The 27,705-nt window shown below is 38.7% G+C and overlaps 1 protein-coding gene across 3 annotated transcripts in view; it reads left to right on the top strand.

Moving 5' to 3' along the window:
* CXADR (CXADR cell adhesion molecule) overlaps nucleotides 1-27,705 on the top strand; it is a 57,123-nt gene that overhangs the window by 18,588 nt on the left and 10,830 nt on the right. For 2 of the 3 annotated variants that reach the window (XM_086675765.1, XM_086675767.1), the window contains 6 exons: nucleotides 5,977-6,143; nucleotides 10,224-10,428; nucleotides 16,766-16,921; nucleotides 18,553-18,675; nucleotides 19,198-19,336; nucleotides 20,858-25,147. In XM_086675765.1, the coding sequence (XP_086531891.1) occupies nucleotides 5,977-6,143; nucleotides 10,224-10,428; nucleotides 16,766-16,921; nucleotides 18,553-18,675; nucleotides 19,198-19,336; nucleotides 20,858-21,122 (1,055 nt within the window). In that variant the 3' untranslated portion in view covers nucleotides 21,123-25,147. Of the gene's footprint in view, nucleotides 1-5,976; nucleotides 6,144-10,223; nucleotides 10,429-16,765; nucleotides 16,922-18,552; nucleotides 18,676-19,197; nucleotides 19,337-20,857; nucleotides 25,148-27,705 lie in introns of those variants that run through there. The other variant, XM_086675766.1, reaches the window with a different exon arrangement.

A 27,705-nucleotide genomic window follows, 5' to 3' on the forward strand; every position in this document is an offset into this window, starting at 1 on the left:
TCACTGGTCAGACTTCACCTTTAATATCTTGTTGGTATACATAAAGACATGAAAAATATGTTTGAAGCTGTTCTCTTTGTTTCCCAAGTGATAGAAAAACAGAAAGCCTTCCTTCATTCAGCAAATTTGTTAAAAGCTAGCTTGTGGTTTTCTTACCTAATACAGTTAAATTTGTGTCTTTTCTTTAATAGCTTTTGTGTTCTCCATTTTTAAGACTTTATCCACTCAACATTATTGAAAATCCCTATGTTTACTTCTTTCTCTCTTTTTTTAAAAAATCAACCATAAGGTTTCAGTGAGCGCTTTTCATTTGCCTATGATTTTAAGATTGTGATAAGGAAAAGATCGCTGAAGACCATCCAGGTTAATGTGTAGCTTAAATTTGAAGAAGTCAGTTAAAGAAATGAAAGCAGAAGGGAAGCAAAAATGAGATAAAAACAGAGAGGGAGACAAACCATAAAAGACTCTTAAATACAGAGAACAGACTGAGAGTTCCTGGAGGGGTGTTGGGTGGGGGGGATGAGCTAAATGGGCAAGGGGCATAAAGGAGGGCACTTGTTGGGATGAGCACTGGGTGCTATGTAAGTGTTCTATTCCTGTAATCATTATTACACTGTATGTTAACTAACTTGGATTTAAATTAAAAAAAAAAAAAAGAGAAATCAAAGTAGGTCATCAGTTCAAAATGTTGCCTTCCAGCTAGAGGAATGGAGTCTTCCATTATCTCCAGTTTTACTCCATTCTTAGGGTAGCAACAATTCTAATGTTTGGTAGGAGATGACCACATCAAGGCTAGAAAAATACTTGGGTGAGCTGGTGTCATTTTGATGCTGCAGTAGAAGGCAGACCGGGCAGAAGAGAAGCTCTGAAGATTCAAATGATTTGAAGTCTGGAGGTTAAAAAAAAAAGCAAGCAGAAAACCAGGAGATGTTATTTTAGTCACTGCCAAAAATGGGTTGTGATTCAGTTTGTTTACTTATATAATCCAGTGCTGAGCACTTACTCACTGGATTCAGCGAATACTTGTGGTTGATAATGTTCTTCTATGCATTTAATCACACTGAATATAAGTTTGAATAACATCATAAGATTTGTTATTTGATTCAGTTTTCAGACCATGTTTGAACCTGCAAGTAGTTTGTAAGTTAAATTATCGCTCAATTTGCTGCATAAATAGAATTGGGCAGCACATATTAGGAAAGAATCCCCGGAGACACGGCATGGGACCAAGTGTCTGCCTTTTGTCTTGTATTAATTTGTGACTGTTGCATACTTCAACACTTGAAAAACTATGCCTCTGTGCAAAGAGGACCCTTCAATGTTGCTAGGAAACCCAATAACTGTTTTGTACAATCTTGAGATTTTAATTCATTTCTAGTGCAACACATTGAAGAGCAGTTGAATGCTTTAAGCATTTTTTTGGAAAAAAATACTGAAAGCCATTTATTTATTTATTTATTTTTTTTTTTTCAACGTTTATTTATTTATTTTTGGGACAGAGAGAGACAGAGCATGAACGGGGGAGGGGCAGAGAGAGAGGGAGACACAGAATTGGAAACAGGCTCCAGGCTCTGAGCCATCAGCCCAGAGCCCGACGCGGGGCTCGAACTCATGGACCGTGAGATCGTGACCTGGCTGAAGTCGGACGCTTAACCGACTGCGCCACCCAGGCGCCCCTGAAAGCCATTTAAAGAGCTGTTTAAAAAAGTTTTTTAGCAGCATACACATTAAGAGAATGTCAGTGTAAAGCAGAAATGGGCAATCACCCTTCTTAAAATCTCAGTTTTGAAACAATAACTGCTGTTAAGAGTTTGGTATATATCTTTCCAGATCATTTTAATACATATGTAACTGTTTCCTGAGGTAGTCTTTTAAGATAAAAATACTTTTTATGTGTCAAACAAGAGAATGAAAGATACTGTCATGAAAAACTAAGTTGCATTTTATTCTAATGACTGTGCAATAGAAGTACAGAGTATGGTTAGGAGGACTTGAACATTATACACATTTAGATGTTTGATGTCATTGAACTTTGTAATTTTTTTTTTTAAGTTTACTTTTGAGAGAGAGCTTGAGTGAGTGTGGGAGGGACAGAGAGAGGGAGAGAGTAACTCTTTTTTTTTATTTTTATAAAATAAAAACTCTAGGGGCGCCTGGGTGGCGCAGTCGGTTAAGCGTCCGACTTCAGCCAGGTCACGATCTCGCGGTCCGTGAGTTCGAGCCCCGCGTCAGGCTCTGGGCTGATGGCTCGGAGCCTGGAGCCTGTTTCCGATTCTGTGTCTCCCTCTCTCTCTCTCTGCCCCTCCCCCGTTCATGCTCTGTCTCTCTCTGTCCCCAAAATAAATAAAAATGTTGAAACAAAAATTAAAAAAAAAAAAACCTCTAAAAGCACTGAATAACCTGAAAGTTTAATAATTAATAGCAAAACTTCACTCTCTTATATATTGTTCCTTCCATATTTTTGGGCTATGTCTTGATTCATTTTGGAATGGAATTTTCATTCTGGAGTACACTTAGCTTGTTCTTATCTTAATACATAAAGTATTAATATCCAAATTAAGTGCAGGTAACAAATTATAATAGCTATGGAAAGAAGATCTTCAAGTAACAGGAACAATTTATGGGGGATTTAGTACTCTTTTTCAACCTTTATAAAATTGATCAAATTTATAATCTGTTCTTTTTCTGCTAGCGTGCAAGGAACTACAACAGAAGATAAGGGTATCCACAATTTCTTTTAATTGTTTTGGAGCCTAATGATTTAAATTGGGACATGAGTTTTTAGAATTCACTTAATACAACGTATTATGGGAAGAAGATAAGCTCATCAACATCTAGATCATATGACAAAAACCATGGAGGCTATCTAAATCAACTTTGCAAGAAAGCTTATAAAGGAAAAAAACCCTTGCATAGTATGTGCTAAGTGCCAATTGGATAATAAAGAGAGCAGAAAGTAAAGTACTGTGAATATGCATATAAAGACAGAAAGAAAAATCAGTTTAGGTTGAAGGTAGGAGAATGAATGTCTTAGTGAATGAGGTAGGAATGGAACTGAGTTTATTAGAAAAGGTAAACTGTGTATATTCAGAGGACTGAATATTAATTCAAGAGAAGCACTTGAGATTATACATGCAAAAATCAAATAATTTTAAATAGAATGTGGGCACGAAATGGAGATTGAAATAGTAATGGGTCTTTTTTAGGATATTGAATAAAATAGTCCATTTGGGTTGAATCAGTGAGTTGGATGGTATATCATCAGTGTTTGCTGTGTAACAAACCAACCCAAACTCTAAAGGCTTAAAACAAAAACTGTGTGCGAGTTCACGATCCTGGGGGTTGTCATTTTAGGCTGTGCTGAGATAGGGAGTTCTAGGCTCACTCATAGGGCTGCAGAAACTGGTCTAGGTTGGGGCTGGGTTTTCTGGGTGTCTGCATGTTGAGTGGTTGCAGCTGTTGGTTGAAACCTCAGTTCTCTCCTGTGTGGTTTGGTCACTTAGTGGCAGGGGTCTGAGGGCAAGAGTGGGAGCAACAGGATCTTTTGAGACTTTGCCTTGGAACTCACACAGCAGCACTCTTTTGGTCAGAGTTAGGCCAGCCTCTGATTTAAGGGAGGGTAGAGTACATGTCCAGTTTTAATATGCTTTTTGAGGAGTGCACTTAAATGTGATTAAAAGCTTAGGATGATGCTGGAATATAAATGGCTTGCGTGTTATCTTGCTTTTCTTTCATTCTCAGTCTATTAGCTTTAACTTTATTAGCATTTTATTATAAGTGACAGATATGCATTAACCTTCTTTGAGGGATAATGGAAAGGATTTTGGGATGGCTAATAATTTAATTCTATATTTGGCTTGGTTTGTTGGAATTTATTATTTGAAAAACAACATCAAAATCATCATTATGGAGAATTAGGACTCACATTTACTTACTTTTTTTTTGTTTTTTTTTAAAGTAGGCTCCATGCCCAGCATGGAGCCCAGTGCTGGGCTTCAACTCATGACCCTGAGATCAAGACCTGAGCTGAGATCAAGAGTTGGATGCTTAACTGACTGAACTACCCAGCCACCCCATTCTTAATTTTGCTCTAAAATGTTAATATGTTGGTCACAGCAGGGGAAAGAAAAGAGAGAGAGGCAGGTCTCATGTACCATAATCTTAGTGCTTAGGACCTCTTCCAGATCATCACTGAGCCCTGAAAGTCAGTGTTAGGTTATGGAGAGGACCAAATGTTATGACCATTTGAAACTCTGGTTCTGTATACGTTGATACTTAAAGTTTATATGCAAGAAAATGTTGGGTTATCAAAAGGAAAACAGATGTGACAAACTAGTGCTGTGCAAACTTTTATAGTGTAAGTAGTTTAAAAAAATAAGTTCTGTGTGATAGTTTATTTATATACTAAATTTGCATTTCATATCATATTGTTGGCTTTTTCAGACTTTGATCTTCTAAGACCTACCTAGTGAACAAACCTATTTTTATATGTGAGTTGATATGAACAAAATTGCTTTCCTCTTGACAAACAAAATGTGAATTTATTAAACTCAGTGTTTTTTTCTCTGATATTTATCAAGAAACAACCATTTTGCTTGTAGTTTACTTTTAACTTTTTTTTTTTTTTGGCATGTAAGTGGTACGAGTTTTGCAGCAAAGAGGAGACTTTTTGTTCTGTTCTTACAAAGATACGGTGGGTTTAGGGGGTGCCTGGGTGGCTCAATCGGTTAAGTGTCTGTCTTCAGCTCAGGTCATGATCTCAAGTTTCCTGAGTTCGAGCTCTGCATCAGGCTCCCACAGAACCTGCTTCAGATCCTCTGTCCCCATCTCTCTCTGCCTCTCCCCTGCTTCTGCACCTCTCTCTCTCAAAAATAAATAAACATTACAAAAAAAAAAAAAATCAGTGGGTTTAAGCCATTTCTTTTTAACAAACTCAGAAGAGTTTTGGAATTTTTGTTTGGGGTTTAGGACATCTTATTTTGGTTTTTACATACTTTTCAAATATTGCCATTAATGGTTATTAATTCTCTGTGACCTAAGTGGAAGTTTCATAGAATACAAATTCCAGAACAAGTTAGGGAATTTTAAGATGTCTTTTTAACAATAATAAGTATGACAGACATTTTTCAGAAGAGAAATAGGAAAAGAGAAACAGTAAGAAAAGTCTTCCAGATAATACTAAGGCCAAATATTTGGTAAATTAAAAAAATACATAATTTTTTTTAAGTTTATTTATTTTGAGAGACAGAGAGTGGGGGAAGGGCAGAGAGAGAGAGGGAGAGAATCCCAGGCAGACTGTCAGTACGGAGCCCAACATGGGTCTTGATCTCACAAACCGTGAGATCATGACCTGAGCTGAAACCAAGAGTCGTATGCTTAACCAACTGAGCCAAATGAATAAATATTTATTTATTTATTTTGTGTAAGCTCTGTGCCCATTGTGGGGCTTGAACTCATAACCAGAGATTAAGAGCACATGTTCTACTGACTGAGCCAGCCAGGCACCCCTAATTTAATAAAAATTTAGAATTGAAGAAGCCTTGGTGGAAAACATGTCACAATTCATCAGCATGTGCCCCAGCAGCAAGAGTTCCCAGTGTGTCTGTGGCACTGTGACAAGTTTGAATTAATGTAGCCTGAGCTGGTATGATATCATTGACCTTTTAGAGACTGTAGTTAAGTTTACTTTTAAAATATCTACTTGGATATAGAATACCCTCTACCAATAGAAACTTGTATTGCACATAATGTTGGGAGATTCACAGTGCCCTTAAAGGAAATTGTATCAAACGAGATGTTATTAATATTGGCATTCCATTTCTACAAGGCACAAGCTAAAAACTGGGGACCACTGTGTTTGGACCTCCTCACTCTGGTCCCAAATCACAGCCTGTACTCTTGAACAGCTGGGGTGTGCTGAGCATGCTACCAGCCTAACAGCAGATGCTTAGTCCATGTGCATGTTTCTTTCTCCAGATTTCACCAGAAGTTTAAGTATCACTACTCCTGATCAGATGATTGAAAAGGCCAAAGGGGAAACTGCTTATTTGCCCTGCAAATTTACCGTTAGTCCAGAAGACCAGGGACCACTGGACATCGAGTGGCTGTTATCACCGGCTGATAATCAGAAGGTGGATCAAGTGGTAAGTTTGCTAAGTGCTTGCTCACCCACCAGAAGTCTAGAACTTGTCTTAAGTGTCCATCCCTATGCCGATCCCATGGACGGGGGTGGGGATAGGGGGAGCTATGAGGAAAGCCCAGACTTCTCTCTCTTGTGATATGGGGGAGGAAAGCAGTCACTCTGGCAGAAAGTGAGGACATGTGTAATGGAGTGAAATGGATAACAAGTGGCCTAAGCTTTTTAGAGAAAGCTTTAAGGAAGAAGAGGAACTTAGGAATGTTCTGAAATCTGGAGTTCGAAGTGTGAGCCACAGCATGGTGGGAGGAGGAGCGTATGGAGCAGGCATGATGCATGGCAGGAATATGCATAATGTGCCAGGGGACCACGAGGAAACTAGACTTTGTGAAGAATTGGATGGAATTCAGTTTTTTGTTTTTGTTCTTTTTAGAATTCAGTGTTGTTATTGTTGTTTTAATGTTTATTTTTTTGAGAGAGAGAGACAGAGCACAAGCAGGGGAGGGGCAGAGAGAGGGAGGCACAGAATATGAAGCAGGCTCCAGGCTCTGAGCTATCAGCACAGAGCCCGACGTGCAGCTTGAACTCACAGACTGTGAGATCATGACCTGAGCCAAAGGCAGACCCTCAACTGACTGAGCCGCCAGGCACCCCTGGAATTCAGTTTTTAACACAAGGATTCTCTTACCTGTGTAAGGGTCACCGTGTGTAACAATGTAATGTAGGTACATATTATGACAGAGTCTGTTTTCTGTATTCTTCAAGTTAAATACCCTGTGTAATGAATTTCTTAGAAAGCAAAGCCTTCATACCAGAACAATTTATAAAATATCTAATTTTACATTAAAAAAATTAAATAGCAAAATATTGTTATAGAAGTTTTTCTTTAAAAAAATTTTTTTTTAAAGTTTATTTTTGAGAGGGAGAAAGAGGAGACAAAGCGTAAGCGGGGGAGGGGCAGAGAGAGAGGGAGACACAGAATCTGAAGCAGGCACCGGGCTCTGAGCTGTGAGCACAGAGCTGGACGTGGGGCTCCAACTCATGGACTGCAAGATCCTGAGCCAAAGTCGGATACTTAATTAACTGAGCCACCCAGGCTCCCCTATAGAAGTTTTTTCTGATTATAAAGTATTAAGAGCCTAATGTAGAAAACCTAGAAATCCAGAAGTGGCACAAAGGAGGGAAATTGCCCAATAATCTAATTTCCAAATACATATATCACACTTTGCCTTTTAATGGTACCAAAATATTTCAGCTAACTTAGGATGTTGCCTATTAGCTTTGTCTGACACATTTAATTTTATTTATTCTCTTAATTTTGTTTAAAGGTTTTATTATTTCTTAAAAGTAATCTCTACCCCCAGCATGGGATTTAAACTCACAACCCCAAGATCAAGAGTTGTACACTCTACTGGGCAAGCCAGCCAGGCTCCCAGTGACACATTTAATTCTTAAAAATAACATTTTATTAGACCAGGGAGAGAAAAATAAATGTAAATATTTAGAGGAATATAGTAACATACATTTGGAAGAGAAAATTTATTTTTATTTATGGTCCATCTAAAAGAAGGGGTTATTAAGCCATTTAACGACTGTATCAGTGCAGTGAAATACTTACTGTTTTTGGCAATTTCACGCAGGTTTCCCATGATGTATTTCTGAAGGAAAAAAATGAACGTCTTTCCCAGGTTGTGAACGACTAGGGCCACCCCCTCCAAGCACATACTTCTGCCCTGATTCTGCTACCGCAACTTCCTTCTATCTCCCTAAGCAAAATAGAGCCTAACTCATTTTGTCTGCTCATCCCAGAAATCCTGCACCTCCCTGTCTTGCTCTGCTGTCCCTTGTCTCTCCTTCCATGTCAGTGCCAGCACCCCGAACACAGGCTTCTTTCTACCTGAGGTTCTGTGTACTCCTCACACCCTAGCCAGTGCAGAGGCCATCTCCCCTTAGAGCCCATGACCGCTCCCCCAGTTCACATGAATGAATGGAAAGCATGGGTCTTCAGTGCTTCTGGCTTAGGACTCAGGTGTTAAGCTGTGTGACAAGGTACATCTAGAGACCAGGAAGCACAGTATTTTGTGAAAGGAGGACCCAAAGTCTTCTGTGCTGAGAGTGGGAGGCACAGCTTTGTCACCTACGGACTTTTGAGACAAGTATGAGACTAGAGACTGGGTTTAAGTGTCCATTTCTGGGTTTAGAAACCTGGCCTCTAACCTAAAACACAGTAAAATCAAACCAAAAGATAGGTAAAAGGGACAGGAAAAGATTGATGCAAAAGAGGATGCTGATAGAGAATTTCAGTTACATTATATGTTAGCTGAGCCATTATTTACTTCAGTTAAATTAGTAGTCACTATGGTGGGGGACTGGACTGGAGAAGTTACCATCCTTGTTTCTTGTATGATTTTTGTCTGCAAACAGTTACCATGTCCTGTGCACTTACTGTGTGCTGGGCAGTGTTGTATATAGTTCAATTACATATACTTATTTAAGCCTTAAAACAACACCCTAAATGAGAATCATTACACATGTGAAGAAGAGGAAATGGATGTCCAGAAATTTGAAGGAACATGCCCAGGGGTACACAGCTAGCAACAGAGCTGTTGGGGTTTAAACTCAGGTCTCTCTCACTCCCCTCTTGCGCCTTATTCTCCTTTGCACTATCCTGTACTGCCTCCCACATTTCATAAGCCTCTGTCCTCATGTGTGAAATAGCAACAAATACACATACCTCTCAGGATTGTGATAAGAATTCACTGAAATACTATATGCATAAGGATTTTGTAAGCTTAAAATGACACAAAAAAGTTAATAAAGTCAGTATCAAGTCAAATGGATCTGATTTGCATCTTAGCCGTGTGACTTTGCAAAAATTGATCTCTAAGAGCCACTGCTTTCCTCAGCTTCAAGGTTAAATGTGGACAGTGGCACCACCCTGGCAGAGTTGTGAAGAGGAATCAAAATTGCCTGGCAAATGTTAGTTTTTCATTTCATAACCACCACTTGTAATATGGTTTTCATGGGAAAATACTAAGAGAGTTTACAAAATAACTAACAGTGAGGACACCTTGTCAGATGCTCCTTAAGGCCTATTAAGGTGCGTTTGTAACAAAATACGAGGGATTGAGTGGAGTAGATTGAATAAGGGAGTCAGTTAAATGCAGAGGAAGATAGGACAGCCTCATGAGTTCACAGTGTTGCTATTGACAAGTCAGTGTGAAAAGTAGATGCAGCAAAGACAGTGATGGTTTGTGTTTATAGAGCAAGTCAGCTGTGGATCTTTCAGTTGTTGCTTTTACTTACTTAACAAACTGATACTGAGTGCTTCCTAGATACAGACATTTAATATATAAGTTAAAACATCTAGTGGGTAAGGTAGTGGGCTTAGCATGGCTGTTGCACAGGGGAGGTGATAATACAGAAAAGAATCCAAATCCCTGCCATCAAGAAATTCCTACAGATGACACTATTTCTGATTATACTGCCCGTAGTTAACATCTCAGATAAAAGTTACCTGCTGGATATGGACTATAGTCATGGTCTCTGATTATTATTTGAGTTTGATGCCAAAGTGTGTGACCATATTCAAGGATCAGTTGCTTTCTGTTTTCTTTTCTTTTTTAAGGTTTTTAAAAATTTTTTAACGTAAATTTATTTTTGAGAGACAGAGTGTGAGCTGGAGAGATATGGAGAGAGAGGGAGACACTGAATTCGAAGCAGGTTCCAGGCTCTGAGCTGTCAGCACAGAGCCCAACGTGGGGCTCGAACTCACAGACGGTGAGATCATGACCTGAGTCAAAGTTGGACGTTTAACTGTTCTAAGTGATCTCTACACCCACCATGGGGCTCGAACTTCCAACCCGGAGATCAGAAGTCACATGCTCCACTGACTGAGCCAGCCAGGCACCCATGATCTGTTTTTTAAATCTGTGATTTGAGTAATTGTAGGTTTCCTGATAATACTGTGTTTTTATGTTTATTTTTTTGGATCTGCAGAAAGTACCGTGGCATATCCAGAACTCCTGTAGTGAGACAGAGGGTTGGTTTGCTTGTTTATTTTTCCTCCTGTCTTATTTTCTTTCAGATTATTTTATATTCTGGAGACAAAATTTATGATGACTACTATCAAGATCTGAAAGGACGAGTGCATTTTACAAGTAATGATCTCAAATCTGGCGATGCATCAATAAATGTAACAAATTTACAGTTGTCAGATATTGGCACATATCAGTGCAAAGTGAAAAAAGCTCCTGGTGTTGGAAATAAGAAGATTCAGCTGACAGTTCTTGGTAAGTTATTTGTTTTAAATGGTACTTGTTAAGAGGGTAGTACAACATGGTTCTGTAGGAGCATTTGAAGGAATTCGAATGTCCTCAGATAACATAGAACATAAAGCTAACATACTTTTTTGGATTAAAAAAAATAAGAGTGACTAGCTTCTTTGTGAAATTCATGAAAGAGTTTAAAAGTAAATGAAGGAGTTTTGTGATATGAAAAAAGAACCCTAAGCCAGGCATTAGGAGATGAGGGATTTTTTGTTGTTTTTGTTTTTTTGTTTTGTTTTGTTTTGTTTTGTATTCTCAGATTTGCCTTGAGACTGAAATGGAATCTCTTCATTTCCTGGGCCTCAGCCTACCTTTTTGAAACAAAAGGATTTAATTATCCTTAAATCTCTATCCTTTTCCATTCAGTTCAGAAGTGTTTGTTATGGACACTTTAAGCTTTTTTCAAACTACATAACTCAGTAAGTGAGATTTCTACGATGAATGGTTGGAGTATTTAGAACAGAGAAGTGAAATATAGTAGAAGGTTGGGATAAGGTCCTTACACATCAGATAATCACTTAACCTCCCTGAGGATCACTGATTTTCATCCTTAAAGTAAAGGGATTAGATAGGTGATCACTAGATGTCTTGTTGTCTCCATGACAGTTAAGGAGATAAGTAAACTTTCAGAGACTGCAATGTTTATTCTTCTCCAGATTCTGTGGTTGTGCACAAATACTCCTAATTCCTTCCAATCGAGAAACTGAAAGGTTATTGTTCGTAAATACACTTCTAAAATACTGCAGTAGACTTTACACAAAAGTATAACAGCTACTACATAGAAAACCACAACTGTCTAGCTCTGTTTTATGACAGGAAATTCCCTTTCTTTGTGACCTAAGGTCTCCTGGTTTGGGTTACATTTGGAGACCCACTTTGTGTAGGAATTTTGGATTGCTAGAACTGCCTAGCACACCCCTAGAAATAACTGATCAAGCCAGTTCTCTCCCACATCCTCATTCCTTTTGTTTTAGAGAACTGATCAATATGGGGAGGATGGAAAATTGATGTATTGGATTCCAGACTCATTTAGAACATCCCTCTTTTCTAAAGAATGAGTATCAGCAAGTAGAGACTAGGAACAAGAATGTGGGTTTTTGTGCACTCCAGTGGCAAATTCAGGGGTGTTTTGGTTGGTATGGCAGTCTTCCACTTGAGTAGCACACCAAGGCCCTGGTAAAAGGCACTTCATCCTAAATGGCACTAGTTCAAAATGTTTCCTATGGTAATGTTGGAAATTTTAGCTTTCTGTGTCTACATTTAGTAAACATGGAGTTACCTTTCTTTTTCATAAATGTGAAAGCAGGTAAAAGTTTAATAATTTGTCTGAACTTTTATCCCAGATACAGGTATATTTAGGATTGTAACTCTGATTGTGTATCTTCTTTTAACAATGCTCTCCAGAAAGCATTGTGTTAAGACATATATGGAATTTTAACTGGTCCATGATGTACCAGTCAGACTGTACTTGTTATTGGAATTATTTGTCGTGGACCCTGAGGTGGGCAGGTACACTGGGAAGAATTTGTTGGCACACATTTCCAGAAGCAGTGTGAATAAGCACAGTGTGTGTGAGTGTGTGTATGTTCCCATCGGACCAAGTTCTGGATTGAATTTGCAGTTCCTGACTAAGGAATCATTACAGCAAAAGGCAGCTCATGTCCTAGAAGGAACCTGGGTCAGTAATAATGGTTGGCACATGATGTGGCTAAGCACATTGGTGACAGCAGCCATGACTGCCATGCAGGAACCTCACAAGCTAGCATCTCACACCTCAAGATGGGTAAGTGAGAAGCATTGACACAGTAACTCTCTTTGTTAGCTCTGGTGGGGATCACCTTGGCCAGGCAAGCTGTGAATCCAAACCAGAGAGGGAGAGACGGGTTAAGTGGAAGAGAAGAGGAGAAAGGGAAGTGATTGCTGAAGGGCATTGGGGATGACTGTGACTTGAGAGGCTGTGTCAGAGCTGGAGGAGAATTTCTTGTAACTTTCTCTTCCATCTTTTCAGATGAGTCATGGCTGCTGCTGGGAGAAACTGTCAGAATTTTGAAAGTGGGGGGGCGGTGATGCCTGGCTGACTCAGTCAGAAGAGCATGTGGCTCTTGATCCTTGGGCTGATGAGTTCGAGCCCCATGTTGGGTGTAGAGATTAAATAAATAAACTTAAAAAAAAAAAAAAAAAGAGTTGGATGGAAGCTTATCTGTTAGCTTTTCCTGAAAAATCTGTTTGTATAGTCTGGAAGAAAGATAAAACAAAGAGGCCTCTAGGGACCAGATTGAGTGTTAGTCCAGTGGAGCTCAGTTCACTTGAAGGCTTGACTATATAATACCTTGATTTTCTTGTGGTAATCTGGAGGTGATGCCATCATGGTGTTCACAGAATAACGAGAGTTTATCTCTTGAGCCCTATGTGCTGTGTGGACATGGACAGGGATGACTGTTAGTTGCCTAGGTGTGAGGGGTGATGTGTTACTATAGCTTGCCCCATTGTCAGAGCCTGCCCAGCTCTTTCAGATATGCCAAAATTCCTGTGGATGTAGCTCAGTAACAAAGAGAATTGATGGAGGGTTAGTATGGTGGTCAGATATCACTACCACCTTCTGATAGGACCTCTGATAGGGCATATTATTGAGACCCTTCAGTATAAACAGACTGGGTTGTCTTGAAGAGTAGAGTACCAGTCATTCCCTGTATGTGTATAGTGCACCAGCATGTGGAGTAGCTCACTGGCCTTGAGGGGCCTGAGGGATTTGCAATCCATTGGTAAGGAGTGTGGCATTTGTTTTCCATTTTTTGCTTTGAAATGATTTTAGTTTTATAGAAAAGTTTCTCCAATAGAAAATGGATTAAATTTAAAAAATCTGTAATTAAAAAAAATATATATATATACACATACATACATATATGTATGTATGTATGTGTATGTATCATGGGACCATTTTTGAGACTATGCAAATATCTTGTTTCTCCTCAGAGTTTTGCCCATTGATTTCTATGTGTGACTTCACCTGGACTCGGTATTTTTGTTGTTGTTACATAAAGTAATCCATTTGTTACAGGCTAGCGGTGTTTCAAATGGTGAAACTGATCTACTGGTCTTTTTATCTTTCTTTTCTATAGTGTTTATTTTTGAGAGAGCAAGTGAGCAGGGGAGGTGCAGAGAGGGAGGGAAAGAGAATCCCAAGCAGGCTTCATGCTGTCAGTGCAGACCCTGACATGGGGCTTGAACTCATGAACCATGAGATTATGACCTAAACCAAAATCAAGACTCGGACACTCAACTGACTGAGCCACCCAGGCACCCCTGGTCTCCTAGTCTTTGAAGTCCTTTAGTCTTGTGATGGCAAACTTTACTGTGATGGCAGAAGTGGTGTTGTAGGTCCAGTAATCACTGGCTACCATTTCCATGTGGGAGCCACAGTACCTGGTCCTCACAGCTCTTCCTTTCATCTTGATTTTGCCACAGTGTACTTAGTGTGCTGGCTTATTTCTCATATTTACCAATAGTTCCGACCTTCTTGTGTTTAGCCATGTTACTGCAAACTAGATCTAAGCCCAGGAAGCCTGGTATTTTGAACCAAGCAAAAATAGCTTTCCTGGATGAATGATGTGATGATAAATTACACCCTGTCCCATATAGGAATTTCGAGTGTTCTTCCTATAGACTGATGTAGGCCACTAGCATGGAGGGGTGATGATGCAGGACATATGGAGTACAGCACTAGTAGACCTTGAGACACTGCCCAAGTGCAAGGTGATAGACATGCACCTTTACTTGAGAAGGACTGTTGGCTATGCTAATAATCATGGAGGCAAATGTTCTGGGGACATTGGCCAGGTGTCCTGGAACTCCAGGCCAAAGAAACATTAGAAGACAAGACTTTTCTGTGTTCCTTTGTGGTTTCTTTATCTTTCTTTCAGGATAGCCAAGTGCCATGGATTAAGAGTTTTCTTCCCTGTGGTATGATGGTTGGGGTTAGCATGTAAAAGACTTGGCACTTTCTCTTCCCAATGGAAAGCAGGCGGACCACTCCAGAGTGACACCCAGAAGCCAGTGTTGGTGAAGTCTTATTCTGATACAGAGTATGGATCTCAAGCTCTGTGGCAGCCACTTTAAGTAACTGCCCGTTATTGGATATGTTGGTTTATGGGAAAGAGATATTTTCAGGAGAAAAGATGAAGATTAGGGTTAGAATACTTGGTACCAATAGATATTTGATGTAGAAAGGATTGCTTTAATATCTCACTTACTGCTAGTTTATGTAGTAAAAGGTTTATTTGGTAGTTTGAAGAAATGGAGAATAAAGCTCATTTCAGTGGAGATTCACAGGATGAAATGATTTGCATTAGACTGAATTAAAAGTCTAATTGATGTAGTCCCCAGAGCGACTGACCAAGCTGAAAAAGAAACAAATTTTCTTAGGAAAATCATCAGTGCATTTAAATAAATGCATGTGTTGATCCTTATTAAAAAGTACAGTCAGTAAGAGATGGCATGGAGAAATAAAATCAAATTTAAGGATTATCAAGAAATATGTGAAGTGAGATCATGATTGACAACCTTAAAGATGCCCTCCAACAATTCTGTTGGCCAACTTTGGAAAACCATTTGCCCATTTTTTATTGAGTTAAACATGCATTTACCATGTATGACCCAGAAATTACCAAGAAAAAAGAAAACATGTATCGATATTTATGTACTATTCAAGCAGCATTTGTAATAGCACAAAACTGTAAAATCCATTTACATTTTGGTAGTAGTGAAAGAATAAATGCCCATTCAGGACTGAAAGAATAAAAATGAGCTCAGGCTAAAAAAGAAAAAAGCAGTCGTGCTACTTATCAGGCTGGGAAGACGGATGCCGATAAAAGCCAGCTGCAGAATTCCTAGGGAACACAGTTTCCAAGGTTGTGGGGCAGGAGTAAACTGGAGACCACTGTGGCCTCCCCCGTGATGCCCCCACTTTGCACTACTCCTCTTTTCCTGGGGCACTCCATTGCTAAATGGCCCTCATCTCCAGTTTAATCCCTGCTTCTCCTAACCCTCGCTCAGAAACATCATCTGATTTAGAACAGGTACACGCTTCTCTCAGACCGTCCTCAGAATCTTTCATAATCCCTCCTCTCTTGCCCAGTGACCTGCTATGGCTCCTTATAGTGCCTTCCTTATGGGTCACTCACCCTGATGGTGGCAGACTGCACACCTCTCCTGTTCCGTTTAGCTGATTGAGTTTTAGCACTGGCCCTAAAACTGGAAACAGTGTTCATTAGAAGGTGAATGGATAAGCAAATTTATGTTATAGTCCATCAGAAGATAAAGCTCAGCATTGAAAAAGAATGAACTACTGATATATGCAACTGCATGGGTCAGTCTCAAAAGCCTTACGGTGAATAAAAGGAACAAGACAAAAGGTAAATGTGTATTATTCCATTTATATGACTCTATAAGAAGTGGAATGAATCTCTAGTATGATAGAAATCTGATCAGTGGCTGCTTGGGGTGTGGCATGAGATCTCCACATGAGGGAACTTGCTTGGAAAAGGATTGGACCCGTTCTTAATGGTGGTGCTTATACATTCATTAAACCTGATCATCCCACAAGATTCAATTGTGTTGATTTTATTTTATGTACATTGTGCCATAATAAAAGTTCAACAGAAGAGTATGAAATCCAAGGTGTTAATCCAGTGTTTGGAGTGAGTTGAAAGTAATGGGTTTAGCAGCTGCTTAAACGGTTACCTAGAGAGACTTGGAATATAACGTCAGGTTTACCTTTTAATAACACTGCACTCTGGATAGTTTGGGGTTAATGTAAATGCAGTGTTAATTGGTCCTGGCTTTGGTAAACATATGTATCCCTATTATCAGCATTGTTTATTATAAATCCGTCGATTGGTGAGGTAGCAGCACTGAGAGATATGATGTGGTGGATTCTGCCAGAGGGCTAACTACCTGTCACACAGTTCAGAAGAATAGGTAAGGAGTGGAGGGGAAGCAGAAGCTTCCTTGAGTCTGAAGTGCGTACTGTTCGTACCACCGTCCTTTCTTTTTTCAGATGTGCCCTTTGGAAAGGGGGGTGCACAGAGCTACCACCCGGGATGCCTGAGCTCATTCTTGCCTACTGTGTTTTGGATAAAGCTGAGTAAACTGGTGTTGATAACCTATTACAGTCTTTCAGTCCCATCAACTCTGGACTCAGGACCACATGATTATGAGTCTGTGGTTATGCGACACGCTGTGTGTTTAATCCTTGTAAACATAAATTCTGTTCTCTTACATGAAGTTACATTTCTTTTCTCAGTTAAGCCTTCAGGTACAAGATGTTATGTTGATGGATCAGAAGAAATTGGAAGTGACTTTAAACTAAAATGTGAACCAAAAGAAGGTTCACTTCCATTACAATACCAATGGCAAAAATTGTCCAACTCACAGAAACTGCCCGCCTCATTGTTAGCAGGTACTGGTGATTTTGCAGTTGTACTATGTGCCTTTGATTTGTACTTAAGTCTGGTTAGGGGTGTGTGTGTATGTATACATATTTTCAAATTCCCAAATACCTTCCCTTTTCTGGATTCCATGAGAATTATTCAGTGTTTTATAATGACAACTTAGTGTCATATAATGTTAATGAAAATATTTTTATAGTGATTTCACTGCTTAGGATATTATAATATTTTGTTTCATACACACACACACACACACACACACACACACATATTTATTTATTTTGAGAGAGAGAGAGAGAGAGAGAGAGAGAGAGAAAATGAGCCAGGGAAAGGGCAGAGAGGGAGACAGTGGGAGAGAGGGAGAGAATCCCAAGCAGGATCCACACTGTCAGTGCAGAGCCCTACATGGGGCTCGATCCCATGAACTGTGAGATCACGACCTGAACCAAAATCAAGAGTTGGATGCTTAACCAACTTGAACTCAGCACCCTGAGATCAAGAGTTGCATGCTCTGCCAGCTGAGTCCAGCAGATGCCCCAATATTTTTTTATAATTGTTGTGGCTGTGCCTCAGCTGAGACCTTACCTGGCTAAGGCAGTTGTGGTTACTGTCACTGGTGATACAAATGAACTGGAGGGACAATTACAGTTGGTCCTTGAACAACACAGGTTTGAACTGTGCGGGTCCATTTGTATGTGGATTTTTTACAGTAGAATACTGTAAATGTATTTTCCTTATGATTTTCTTAGTAACATATTCTTTTTAGCTTTTGTAAGAATATGGTATATAATACACATAACCTAGAAAACATGTGTTAATTGACTGTTACTGTAAGGCTTCCAGAGTCAAGAGTAGGCTAATTATAGTTACATTTTGGAGGAGTCAAAGTTATACCCTGTTCTTCAACTGTGCAGTGGATCAGAATGCTTAACTCCCACCCCCTTGTCCAAGAGTCAACTGTGTTTGCATTCTGGAGACCTGAAGATGTCTCCCTGGCAATTTATTCTGTTTCCAGGTTTAGCTTGTCTCACCTTTTTTTTATTTTTATTTAAGAAAAAAAAAATTTTTTTTTTTTTAAATTTTTTTTTTTTTCAACGTTTATTTATTTTTGGGACAGAGAGAGACAGAGCATGAACGGGCGAGGGGCAGAGAGAGAGGGAGACACAGAATCGGAAACAGGCTCCAGGCTCTGAGCCATCAGCCCAGAGCCCGACGCGGGGCTCGAACTCACGGACCGCGAGATCGTGACCTGGCTGAAGTCGGACGCTTAACCGACTGCGCCACCCAGGCGCCCCAGAAAAAAAAAATTTTTTTAATGTTTATTTATTTTTGAGACAGAGAGCATGAACCGGGGAGGGTCAGAGAGAGAGGGAGACACAGAATCTGAAACAGGTTCCAAGCTCTGAGCTGTCAGCACAGAGTCCGACATGGGGCTCGAACTCACGGACTGCGAGATCATGACCTGAGCCGAAGTCAGGTGCTTAACCAACTGAGCCACCCAGGCGCCCCTCAGCTTGTCTCACTTTTACCTGGGTTGTCAAGCTTCATAAGGGCTTGCCTTTACTAAAAATTTAGCAATACAGTATTGTAAAAGTGGGTTTTGCCACACACACACACACACACACCCTTTTTTTCCTCCTAGAAATGACTTCACCTGTTATATCTGTAAAAAATGCCACCACTGAGTACTCTGGGACATACAGCTGTACGGTCACAAACAGAGTAGGCTCTGATCAGTGCCTGCTGCGCCTGGATGTCGTTCCTCGTAAGTACCTTCTTTCTGTCTGTTGTGATGATGTTTGTTTCCATGGGCTTTATACAGCTTCCTTTGGTTCAGTCAGCAAGTGTGTATTAACGGCAAGGGGATGCCAACTTTTAGCAAAGCACCCTGTGGCTCAGTGATTAGCTATTCTAAGTCATGGAAAGGAAAAAAAATACAATATTAATAAGATCTTCATTACTGTAATGACATTAAGAAGCTAAGAGTTGTCAAATCGACTCTCGGACCATGTTTCGCCATTATAAACACAAGCTATTTAGAATATTCTTATATGCCTGCCAAGATAGCTGTGAATATTAAAATCTTTTAGTTTTATAATTTTTATGCTTGAAATAGATTGTACATTTCAGAAAAAAGTTCTTTCAGTGGATTTTCCCACTGGACCAAAAACTAATTAGTCTCTTAAAGTATGCTATGAACTCTGTCAGTGTGTATCCTTACCTTCAACATGACTAGATATAGGTTTTTGTTACTATTAATTATTTTCTTATTAACATCTTGTTCCAGCTTCAAACAGAGCTGGGACAATTGCAGGAGCTGTTGTAGGGATTTTGCTTGCTCTCGTGCTCATTGGCTTTATCGTCTTTTGCTGTCGTAAAAAGCGCAGAGAAGAAAAATATGAAAAGGAAGTTCATCATGATATCAGGTAATTAAGTGACATAAGCCTTCAGTGATATAAACTAAATTGACTTGGTTTCCAAAGCATGAGTTCTCTTAACCATCTGAAGCATTTACCACTTTAAGAACTGGGTAAAAGCTGTAGCTCTTCCCCTCAATGCATTTGAAGGCTTTTACTTTCAATTTCGAGGGTGCAGAATCCACCAACCTCCATTGTGCCCTGCCTTCTGCCCCAATATTGAATCCTATCGTAAGGGCCTCTGCAAAATATTTATCTCTAGACTGCCAACCTTCTCCCAGTAAGTGCAGGCATGAAATTTAAAAAAAAAAAAAAAAAAATGAGGGGCGCCTGGGTGGCTCAGTCGGTTAAGCGTCCGACTTCGGCTCAGGTCATGATCTCGCGGTCCGTGAGTTTGAGTCCCACGTTGGGCTCTGTACTGACAGCTCAGAGCCTGGAACGTGCATCAGATTCTGTGTCTCCCTCTCTCTGCTTGCCCTCTATCTCTCTCTGTCTCTCAAAAATAAATTTAAAAAAAAAAAAAAAAAAAAAAAAAGCAGATAGTAAGGTTTGAAAAGAAAGACCTGATAGTATCAAGTGATATAGGTAGTTTATAGTACTGTTGATAATGTGATATTATTTTATTTTTTAACATTCTAAGCCAGTAGATCTTAACTAGAAGTGCATATTGTGTTATAGAACTTTTTAAAAACATGATAACATGACCTAAATAACATCCAGGAAATAAATTGACGTTTTGATAGGGCTAGCATGGGGTCTGGGCACTTGAATTCTTCTTTTTCTTTTTTTCTTTTTCTTCCTTTCCCCCCTCCCTCCCTGACTTCCTTCCTTTCTGTCTTTCTTTCTGTCTCTGCATCCACACCCAGCTTGATCCCACAACCATGAGATCATGACCTGAGCTGAAATCAAGAGTCTGATGCTTAACCAACTGAGCCACCCGGGTGCCCTTGGGCACTTGTATTTTTAAACTGCACCAGAGGTACTCATATATGTTCTTTGTCAGTGTTTGGTGTGAAAATTCTTATGCCTAAATGCTCAGCTTTTGCAAATTTAAATTTGCTAAATTTTCAGCTAAGGTCTTAGATAAGTAACTTTCATAACAAAAAGGTTTTTTTTTCTTTCTTTCCTTCTTTCCTTTTTTTTCCGGTGGAAATACATCTGTGAGTGTTAGTGCTTTATCAACTACAATGTGTTGCCTGATTCTAACTAGACTATCTTAATCAGTGATATAGTAGAGCATGAAGATATTTGAGGTTTGTTCCTTATAAGACAACATTATAGAAGCATACATTTTTGTAAAAATTACATTTTTGTGTGGAGATATACACTCTGTAAATGATAGATTTTGGACAAATACACAGTTCATGACATTGTACCTTACTGTGCTTGCTTTATTTGTGTCACACACAGTTTTATATACCTGATACTTAGAGGATCTTTTCTCACTCCTGTCCATTTTTCACAGCTTATATAACTGTAGGTTTTTAGAAACTTGTTCTTTGACCTTGTGTTGGGATCTTTGCTTTCTAGGGAAGACGTGCCTCCTCCAAAGAGCCGCACGTCCACTGCCAGGAGCTACATCGGCAGCAATCACTCGTCCCTGGGATCCATGTCTCCTTCCAACATGGAAGGATATTCCAAGACTCAGTATAACCAAGTACCAAGTGAAGACTTTGAACGCACTCCTCAGAGTCCGACTCTCCCACCTGCCAAGGTAGCGGCCCCTAATCTAAGTAGGATGGGAGCAGTGCCTGTGATGATTCCAGCACAGAGCAAGGATGGGTCTATAGTATAGAGCCTCTGTGCTTTCATCCAGGCTTTCCATCTCTCTTTCCTTCTCTTCAGATAGGGAAGCCAGTTCCGTTTTAAATTCTGCTACCAGCCTCAAAATAGATCAAAAAGAAGTTAACTGGAAACTGAGAGTTATACTTTAAAAAGTTTTGTTTGGGGAAAAAAAAATAATAAAAGTTATGTTTGGTTATTGAAATAGTAAGGGCATTGAAGTCACTAAAGACATTCACCATCTGAAAAAAATTTCCTTTAGGAGATTGACTTGATAAGATTTCTAAATATTAATACTTAAAATATAGCACTTTGAATATGAAATCATAGGTGAAGAAATTGGTGAACTTACATGCACTCTGAGTTGATACTTGAATCATCTGAAAGTGGTACTTACTTTTTTCTACCATTATTTTTAGATTGCTTTTCTCAATTTGTGATCAGATAGTTCCCTCCAAGTTGATAAAGAAACATTCATGGCAGAAATATTTATGATACGTTTATGTTTGTTCTTTTTATAGCTTCTTAGAAAAGTCATTTAAATATGAGATTGAAATCCTTCTAATAACATAGAAAACAGTACAGTATTCTAGAAATTGCTACTTTTACTTCAGAATCATTCATAAACCTTGTCTATGAAATGATTTCTTAACTATTTAGTTGATAGACTGCTATAGGCAACAGGGATGCAGTAAGCTCTTTTATATGCTAAAATAATGGAGCATCTCTCTGATTTGTTTAGAAAATTTGCTGTCAGCTACATACAGCAATGACACTAGTTAGGGGTGCAATAGTGAGTATGGGTTTTGTTGAGGAGTAATCCGAAGGCCTTGAGGCCTGTGATGGTCTTCAGAACAATGACCAGCCAGAAACAGGATGGAATATTTGCAGTTCCAACTAAATACTAGCCCCGGACAAGATATTTTTCTAACAAAAATTATGGCTCATGTATTAACAGTTTGAAATTCCCTAATTATGGGTTCCAAATTTAAAAGCATTTTTTACCTGGTTGGTTCAGTGTGGTTGTTTTTGGCAGGGGTGTGGGGGGGTGAGCTTTGTGGTTGGTATTGCATATTATGTGTTCTAGAAACATGTAATCCTAAATTTACCCACTTGAATTTAGTCCCCGGAGGATATTTTCTTTCTAGACTCAGAAGATGAAATAATTTTAAGCTAGTAAGTGTCCTCCATCAATTCTGTATTTCAGACTTGGGAGGGTGCATAGCTGCTCTTGTATGGCCAACATGTCTGTGTAGTTGCAGAAAATGAAGGTGAGCTTTGAAAAGAATGAGCCTTAGTTTTGTGAAAGTGATTTATTCTTAAGAAAATAAAAAGCAAGAAATGAAAGGAGAAGGAGTAAAAGGTATACTCTTAACTGCCAAATGTGTTAAATACTGTGGTAGTAGAAGAAAGTGAATTTCTTGTATTTCCCTTAAGATTGTGAGGGAGTGTGGATATAGTCAAATGAGCCAACAGTTTTCTTTCATAGTAAATAAGGTTTGCAATAAATATTTCACTAGCTCTAAAACCTTTTCCCTAGATTTTGGTAGGGAGTTGGTTTCTGTAGATCTCTTTGGGTGCTGTGGTGGTAAATGCTATATTATAAATTAATGTTGGTATGAATTTGAGATTAGGCAGAATACGGTGTATACTTTATAATTAATGGTGAACTTAAGCTGAATGTCTGTGTAATGGATTAGTGTATAGTTTTATATATTTGGAAGCATTTTTTTTAGGTAGGTTTTTAACCCTACATAATATTGCTTTTATACTTGTGTTAACATTTTCATCTGTGCCTTTGGGTAATTTAATTTTTATTATGAATTTCTGGTGCCTATGAGCTAGCTATCACCTGAAAGGTGCTTAGAGGTGAAGGTACTGTTCCTAAAAAACACATCACTGTGACACGTTTCTCTTTTCATACTTTGAATCTTGCCTCCTCTTCTCTGTTCTTTTTGGGTGCAGCTTAACTGTGTTATTCATAAAGATTTTAAAACTTCAACACCCCCAACACTCTTTGTGTTTATGGTTTTATAACAGTAGCTATTTTTGAATGCCAGATGTCTGGCCTGTTTTATATGATAAAACTTATAAGATAGTATAAGAATAAATAACAGATCACAAAGTTCAATTAATAAAAAAAAAAAAAATCTGGTCCTTCCTGTTACCAGTTTTCATACAGTGTCAGTCAGTCTAAGTAGGAATTACCATAACAGGTGGACATGTAAGACTTTCTAGTGTAGGATTTGGCTATAAGTAAAGTCCATACCACCTACAACCTGAGAATGGAGCTTGTAAAAACATCAGTTGCGTGACCTGAAAATGAAAAGACTTGCCGGGTGTGATTAAATTTCAAAGACAGAATTCAGTTTGAGACTTAGTTCTCCAGCTGCTCTCATTGTAAATTTCAGTCTAATCCAAAAGTCGGATGGCACTGATAACTTCCCAGATAATTCTCAGTGATAATTCAGTTGAACTAGAGATCGGGTATTTGTTCTTTACTATTGGTAATCACCAAGCAGTTCAGCCAAAAACTGTAATTCGTGCGTTTCCATCAGAAAGCCAGTGTCCATCAAGATGGGCACTGCATCTGTGAAGACAAACAGGTTGATTCTACTGTACCCTTGAAAGACTGGACACAATCTTTTTCAGTTTCATTTGAATCATTTGAGAAGAAACGAAAGTGTAGAGTATGAGTTCTGTGCTTTAAATATGTAGTTTACCGGTTTTCTTTTTCTTTTTGGCAATCTTAGCAGTATTCCCGTTAGAGAACCCCCACAGTTTCTTACTGAAGACACTGACCAGTTATTCCAGGCGAATAACTTCCTTTAAATTTGGGCTATCTACCATGGAGTTGTTAAAATGGAAACAGAGCCTGAGTATGTCTGGGGGGGTTAAATGAAGAAATGCAGTTAGATTACGGATATGAAGAAATAGTTGACTTTTGTTAAAAATAATTTTTAAGATTGAGTTCTGGAAGTTTGGAGCAAGTGAAGGGGCAAGTAAACGTGATTAAATATAAAAAGAACTTGCTGCATGAAGTTGGATATCAAATTCTATAATGTATGACTTCTTAAAATAACTGTTTTGTCTTTTTGTGTGCGTGTGGCATGTAAATTTGAAGTTCTATGAATGTTTAAAGTTTTTTTTTTCTAATCTCTTCAATTTCCACAGTGTTTAGGGCTGTCAGATGCCTTATTCCAGTGTGAACAGAAAAAAAAAAATTTATGTGGTTAATGCTTTGATGTAAGGAGTAGTTGTAGAAAATGTTGGCACAATTTTAACTTTTTAGTGGCTTGTGACATTATATATATATGTACATATATCTTTATAATAGCCATGTGTTTAGTAGTATAAATGTTCTGGGCAAGTTTTAATATTTCAAATGCCTTTGGACTTGGAATAGAGGCAACACATTCTGCAGTTGGATTTTTTATTCATTTGCCTGTTTTGACACTAAAAAAGGTCTATAACTGAGCACAAATTCTACAGTGTTACAGAAGTAGGGAAAAATAATAAATTTGTGAATTGTGGTTCTGTTTATCTTATAGATATCAGCAAATATTTTGCTTCATCTAATCTCATATTAAAGTTACTAAAATTATTATTTAAAATTATTTAAAATCAAGTTTAAAAAATACCTTATTTTGTAATTTTAAAAGTGTGATGATGTCCGTTGGATTTGGCTTTGGTCACGAACACCAAAAGCTCCAATCAGAGAACTCTGTTTTCTGCTAATTTATTCAATGGGAAGTGTTAAGAGAACCACAATTTATTCACTTACTCTCATTCCTAACTGTGAACTTTTGTGATAAATACACCTGTACTACTGATAAAAAATATTTTGACACTTCACATATGCAAGTAGAGAATTGATAAGTGTCAGTTTCAAAAGTGATTTTGTATTTAAAGTTTCTGGCTTAAGTATCCAATGGTGCAGATTTTGAAATTTGTAAGAACAAAATTTGTTTTTAAAAAAACAAAAACTTGCTCTAGTTTTGTGACCTTGTGTACTTTTGAAATAAAATGAAGAAAGCAGTTTTCTGCCTCGTGTGGCTTCATTGTGCCTCTTGAGAAATGTCTACTTTATAAAACCTCAACAATGCTATTCCTCAGGGTTTCCTTTTCTCCTCCCCTCCTTGCATCCTTTATTGAACAGAATAAAGATCAGACTATCACACTTCATGAAAACATGTCAAACATACTTCTCTTTCCCCACTCTGTGCATTTACATGACAGCATATAGCATAATGTAATATTTGGGGTTGAAGCCTCCACAGAGTTTGTGATCAGTTCACAGTTTGGAGCATGAACTCAAATTTGAATACTCCAAGAGTAGCATTAAGTACATACACAGCTAGTTATGGTTCATTGATTCTAAACAGTGACTACAGGAAACAGAATGAGGTAGTAATACCTCTGTAAGAAGACACTTAGGAATGTTTTGTTTAGTGCAGGGTTTTTCGATCTTCCCACTTGTAGCATTTGGACTGGATGATCCTTTGTTGGGAGGAACAGTCTGTGCGCTGTAGTATGTCGAGCAGCATCCCTGGCCTCTACCCACTAGATGCCAGTCGCATTCTTCTTTCCCGAGATGTGACAGTCAAAAATGTCTCCAAACTTTGCCACATATCCACTGGGATGGGGGGCAAAATTGGTTTAGTTGAGAACCACTGGTTTATATTAATGTGAAATTGTCTGCTCCTAGATTAAAAGATAAAGATAAAAAGATTATAAAATAGGCCTTGTAGTCAGACATAAACTTCTGCTCATTACTATATGCTTTACTTAGCTTCAGTTTCCCGCTGTTTAAAATGGGGATACAAATCCGTCACAGGGGATGTTGGATGGTTCTAAAGAGAGAACTGATAGAATAATGAAAATTCTTTGCATTTGTCCCTCATAGCTGGGATGCTGATAGGGATTCACAGATTTTCAAAGAATCAAGATTTCAATAAAATATACTAAGTGAAACTACTGAGTATAATTTAATGCCTTTAATTTAGTCCATGCTTTAATCTTTTTAAAAATTTTTTAATGTTTTTATTTATTTTTGAGAGAAAGAGACCCAGAACAAGTGGGGGAGGGGCAGAGAGAGAGGGAATAACAGAATCTGAAGCAGACTCCAGTGTCTCTCTGAGCTGTCAGCACAGAGCCCGATACAGGGCTTGAACTCATGAACTGTGAGATCATGACCTGAGCCAAAGTTGGATGCTCAACTGACTGAGCCACCCAGGCACCCCTCATATTTTAATCTTAATTAGCCAGATCACATTTCTGGCTAATTAAGTACCAAATGGCAAAACTGATGAAATTCTTGAAATTTGAGATAAAATTGAATATAATTTTTTTAAGTTTATTTATTTATTTTGAGAGAGAGAGAGAGTGCGTGTTGTGCACAAGCAGAGAAAAGGCAGAGCAGGTGAAGAGAGAATTCCAAGTAGGGTTTCACTCACGGCACGGAGCCCAACTCTGGACTCATGAACCGTGAGATTATGACCTGAGCCAGGATTAAGAGTTGGACACTTTACTGACTGAGCCACCCACGCCCCTAAAGTAACTTGTTTTTAAGTAAAAACGGTCTACTTTTAAGTCTAAGGCATAATCAAATGTAATTTTCTAAATGCAGTAAAGGTAACAAAAGATGAAAAAGCCAGTCCTAGGAACTGAAGCTCAGTTTTTCTTGCCATTTCTGAAATCAAAATCAAATGTGAATGTGTTGTTACTTAAATGATTTTTCTAGATTTGATAACCATGGTGGGGAAGGGGGTGGAGGGGGAAGCGCTGTTGCCCTGAAGTGTAACTGCAGGAAAAAAAATTTCTAGAGTTAATCGAAGGACCAAGAAATAAATTTCAGGACAAATCCATGGTTAGTTTGCTTCTCATTTCACTGCTGAGCTGTGAAAATTCTAACTCTAATGGGGGAATGAGAAAGGTGGGAGAAGATGTAGGAAATTAGAGGTAAAAACCAATGTCAGTCCCCAGCAAAGTACCAGAAGCCATCATGATCTTGACTATCTTCCCCTAAGACCGTGTCCCTTAATCCACTAACTAAATCTTAGTGGATTGGTTGTCTTCAAATGTAAATATGGTCCAATTAAAAACCAGGTCATCTTAACCCAATGTAGAAGATCTTGCAAGGTCCATTCCATTTCCCTACGGTTTGTTACCTCCATAGCTGCAGATGCACCTTCACGCAGTAGACATGCTCAGTAGCTGAGGGGCCTTGGTTTTGGATCTTTGTGGGTATGCGATTTCTTCAACCAGAGAACAGCCCCTCGTTTACCTGTCCTGCTAGTGTCAGTTGAGTCATTTTTCCTGATATGTACCCCTGTTCCTTATTTATAAATTGGGCGTGCATCTGAGCTCTCAACACTGCCAGCACAGGTCTTTGAGGGCACAAAGTCTTTTCCATTCCATTTGTTGAACATGCTTAATATGCCCTTTTACAAGTTTGAAGCTGATTTGCTCACCTCATCATACTCAGTGCCTAACTCTGACTTGCATATTACTCAGTAAATGCTGAGTGAATTTTTAGAAAGGAAACTACATAAACACTAGGGGCAAGTTTGCATTGACTTGGTATATGTCCTATG

Source organism: Puma concolor, chromosome C2 (genome assembly GCF_028749965.1).
Source record: "Puma concolor isolate L17-30 chromosome C2, mPumCon1.1.hap2, whole genome shotgun sequence".
NCBI lineage: Eukaryota > Metazoa > Chordata > Mammalia > Carnivora > Felidae > Puma > Puma concolor.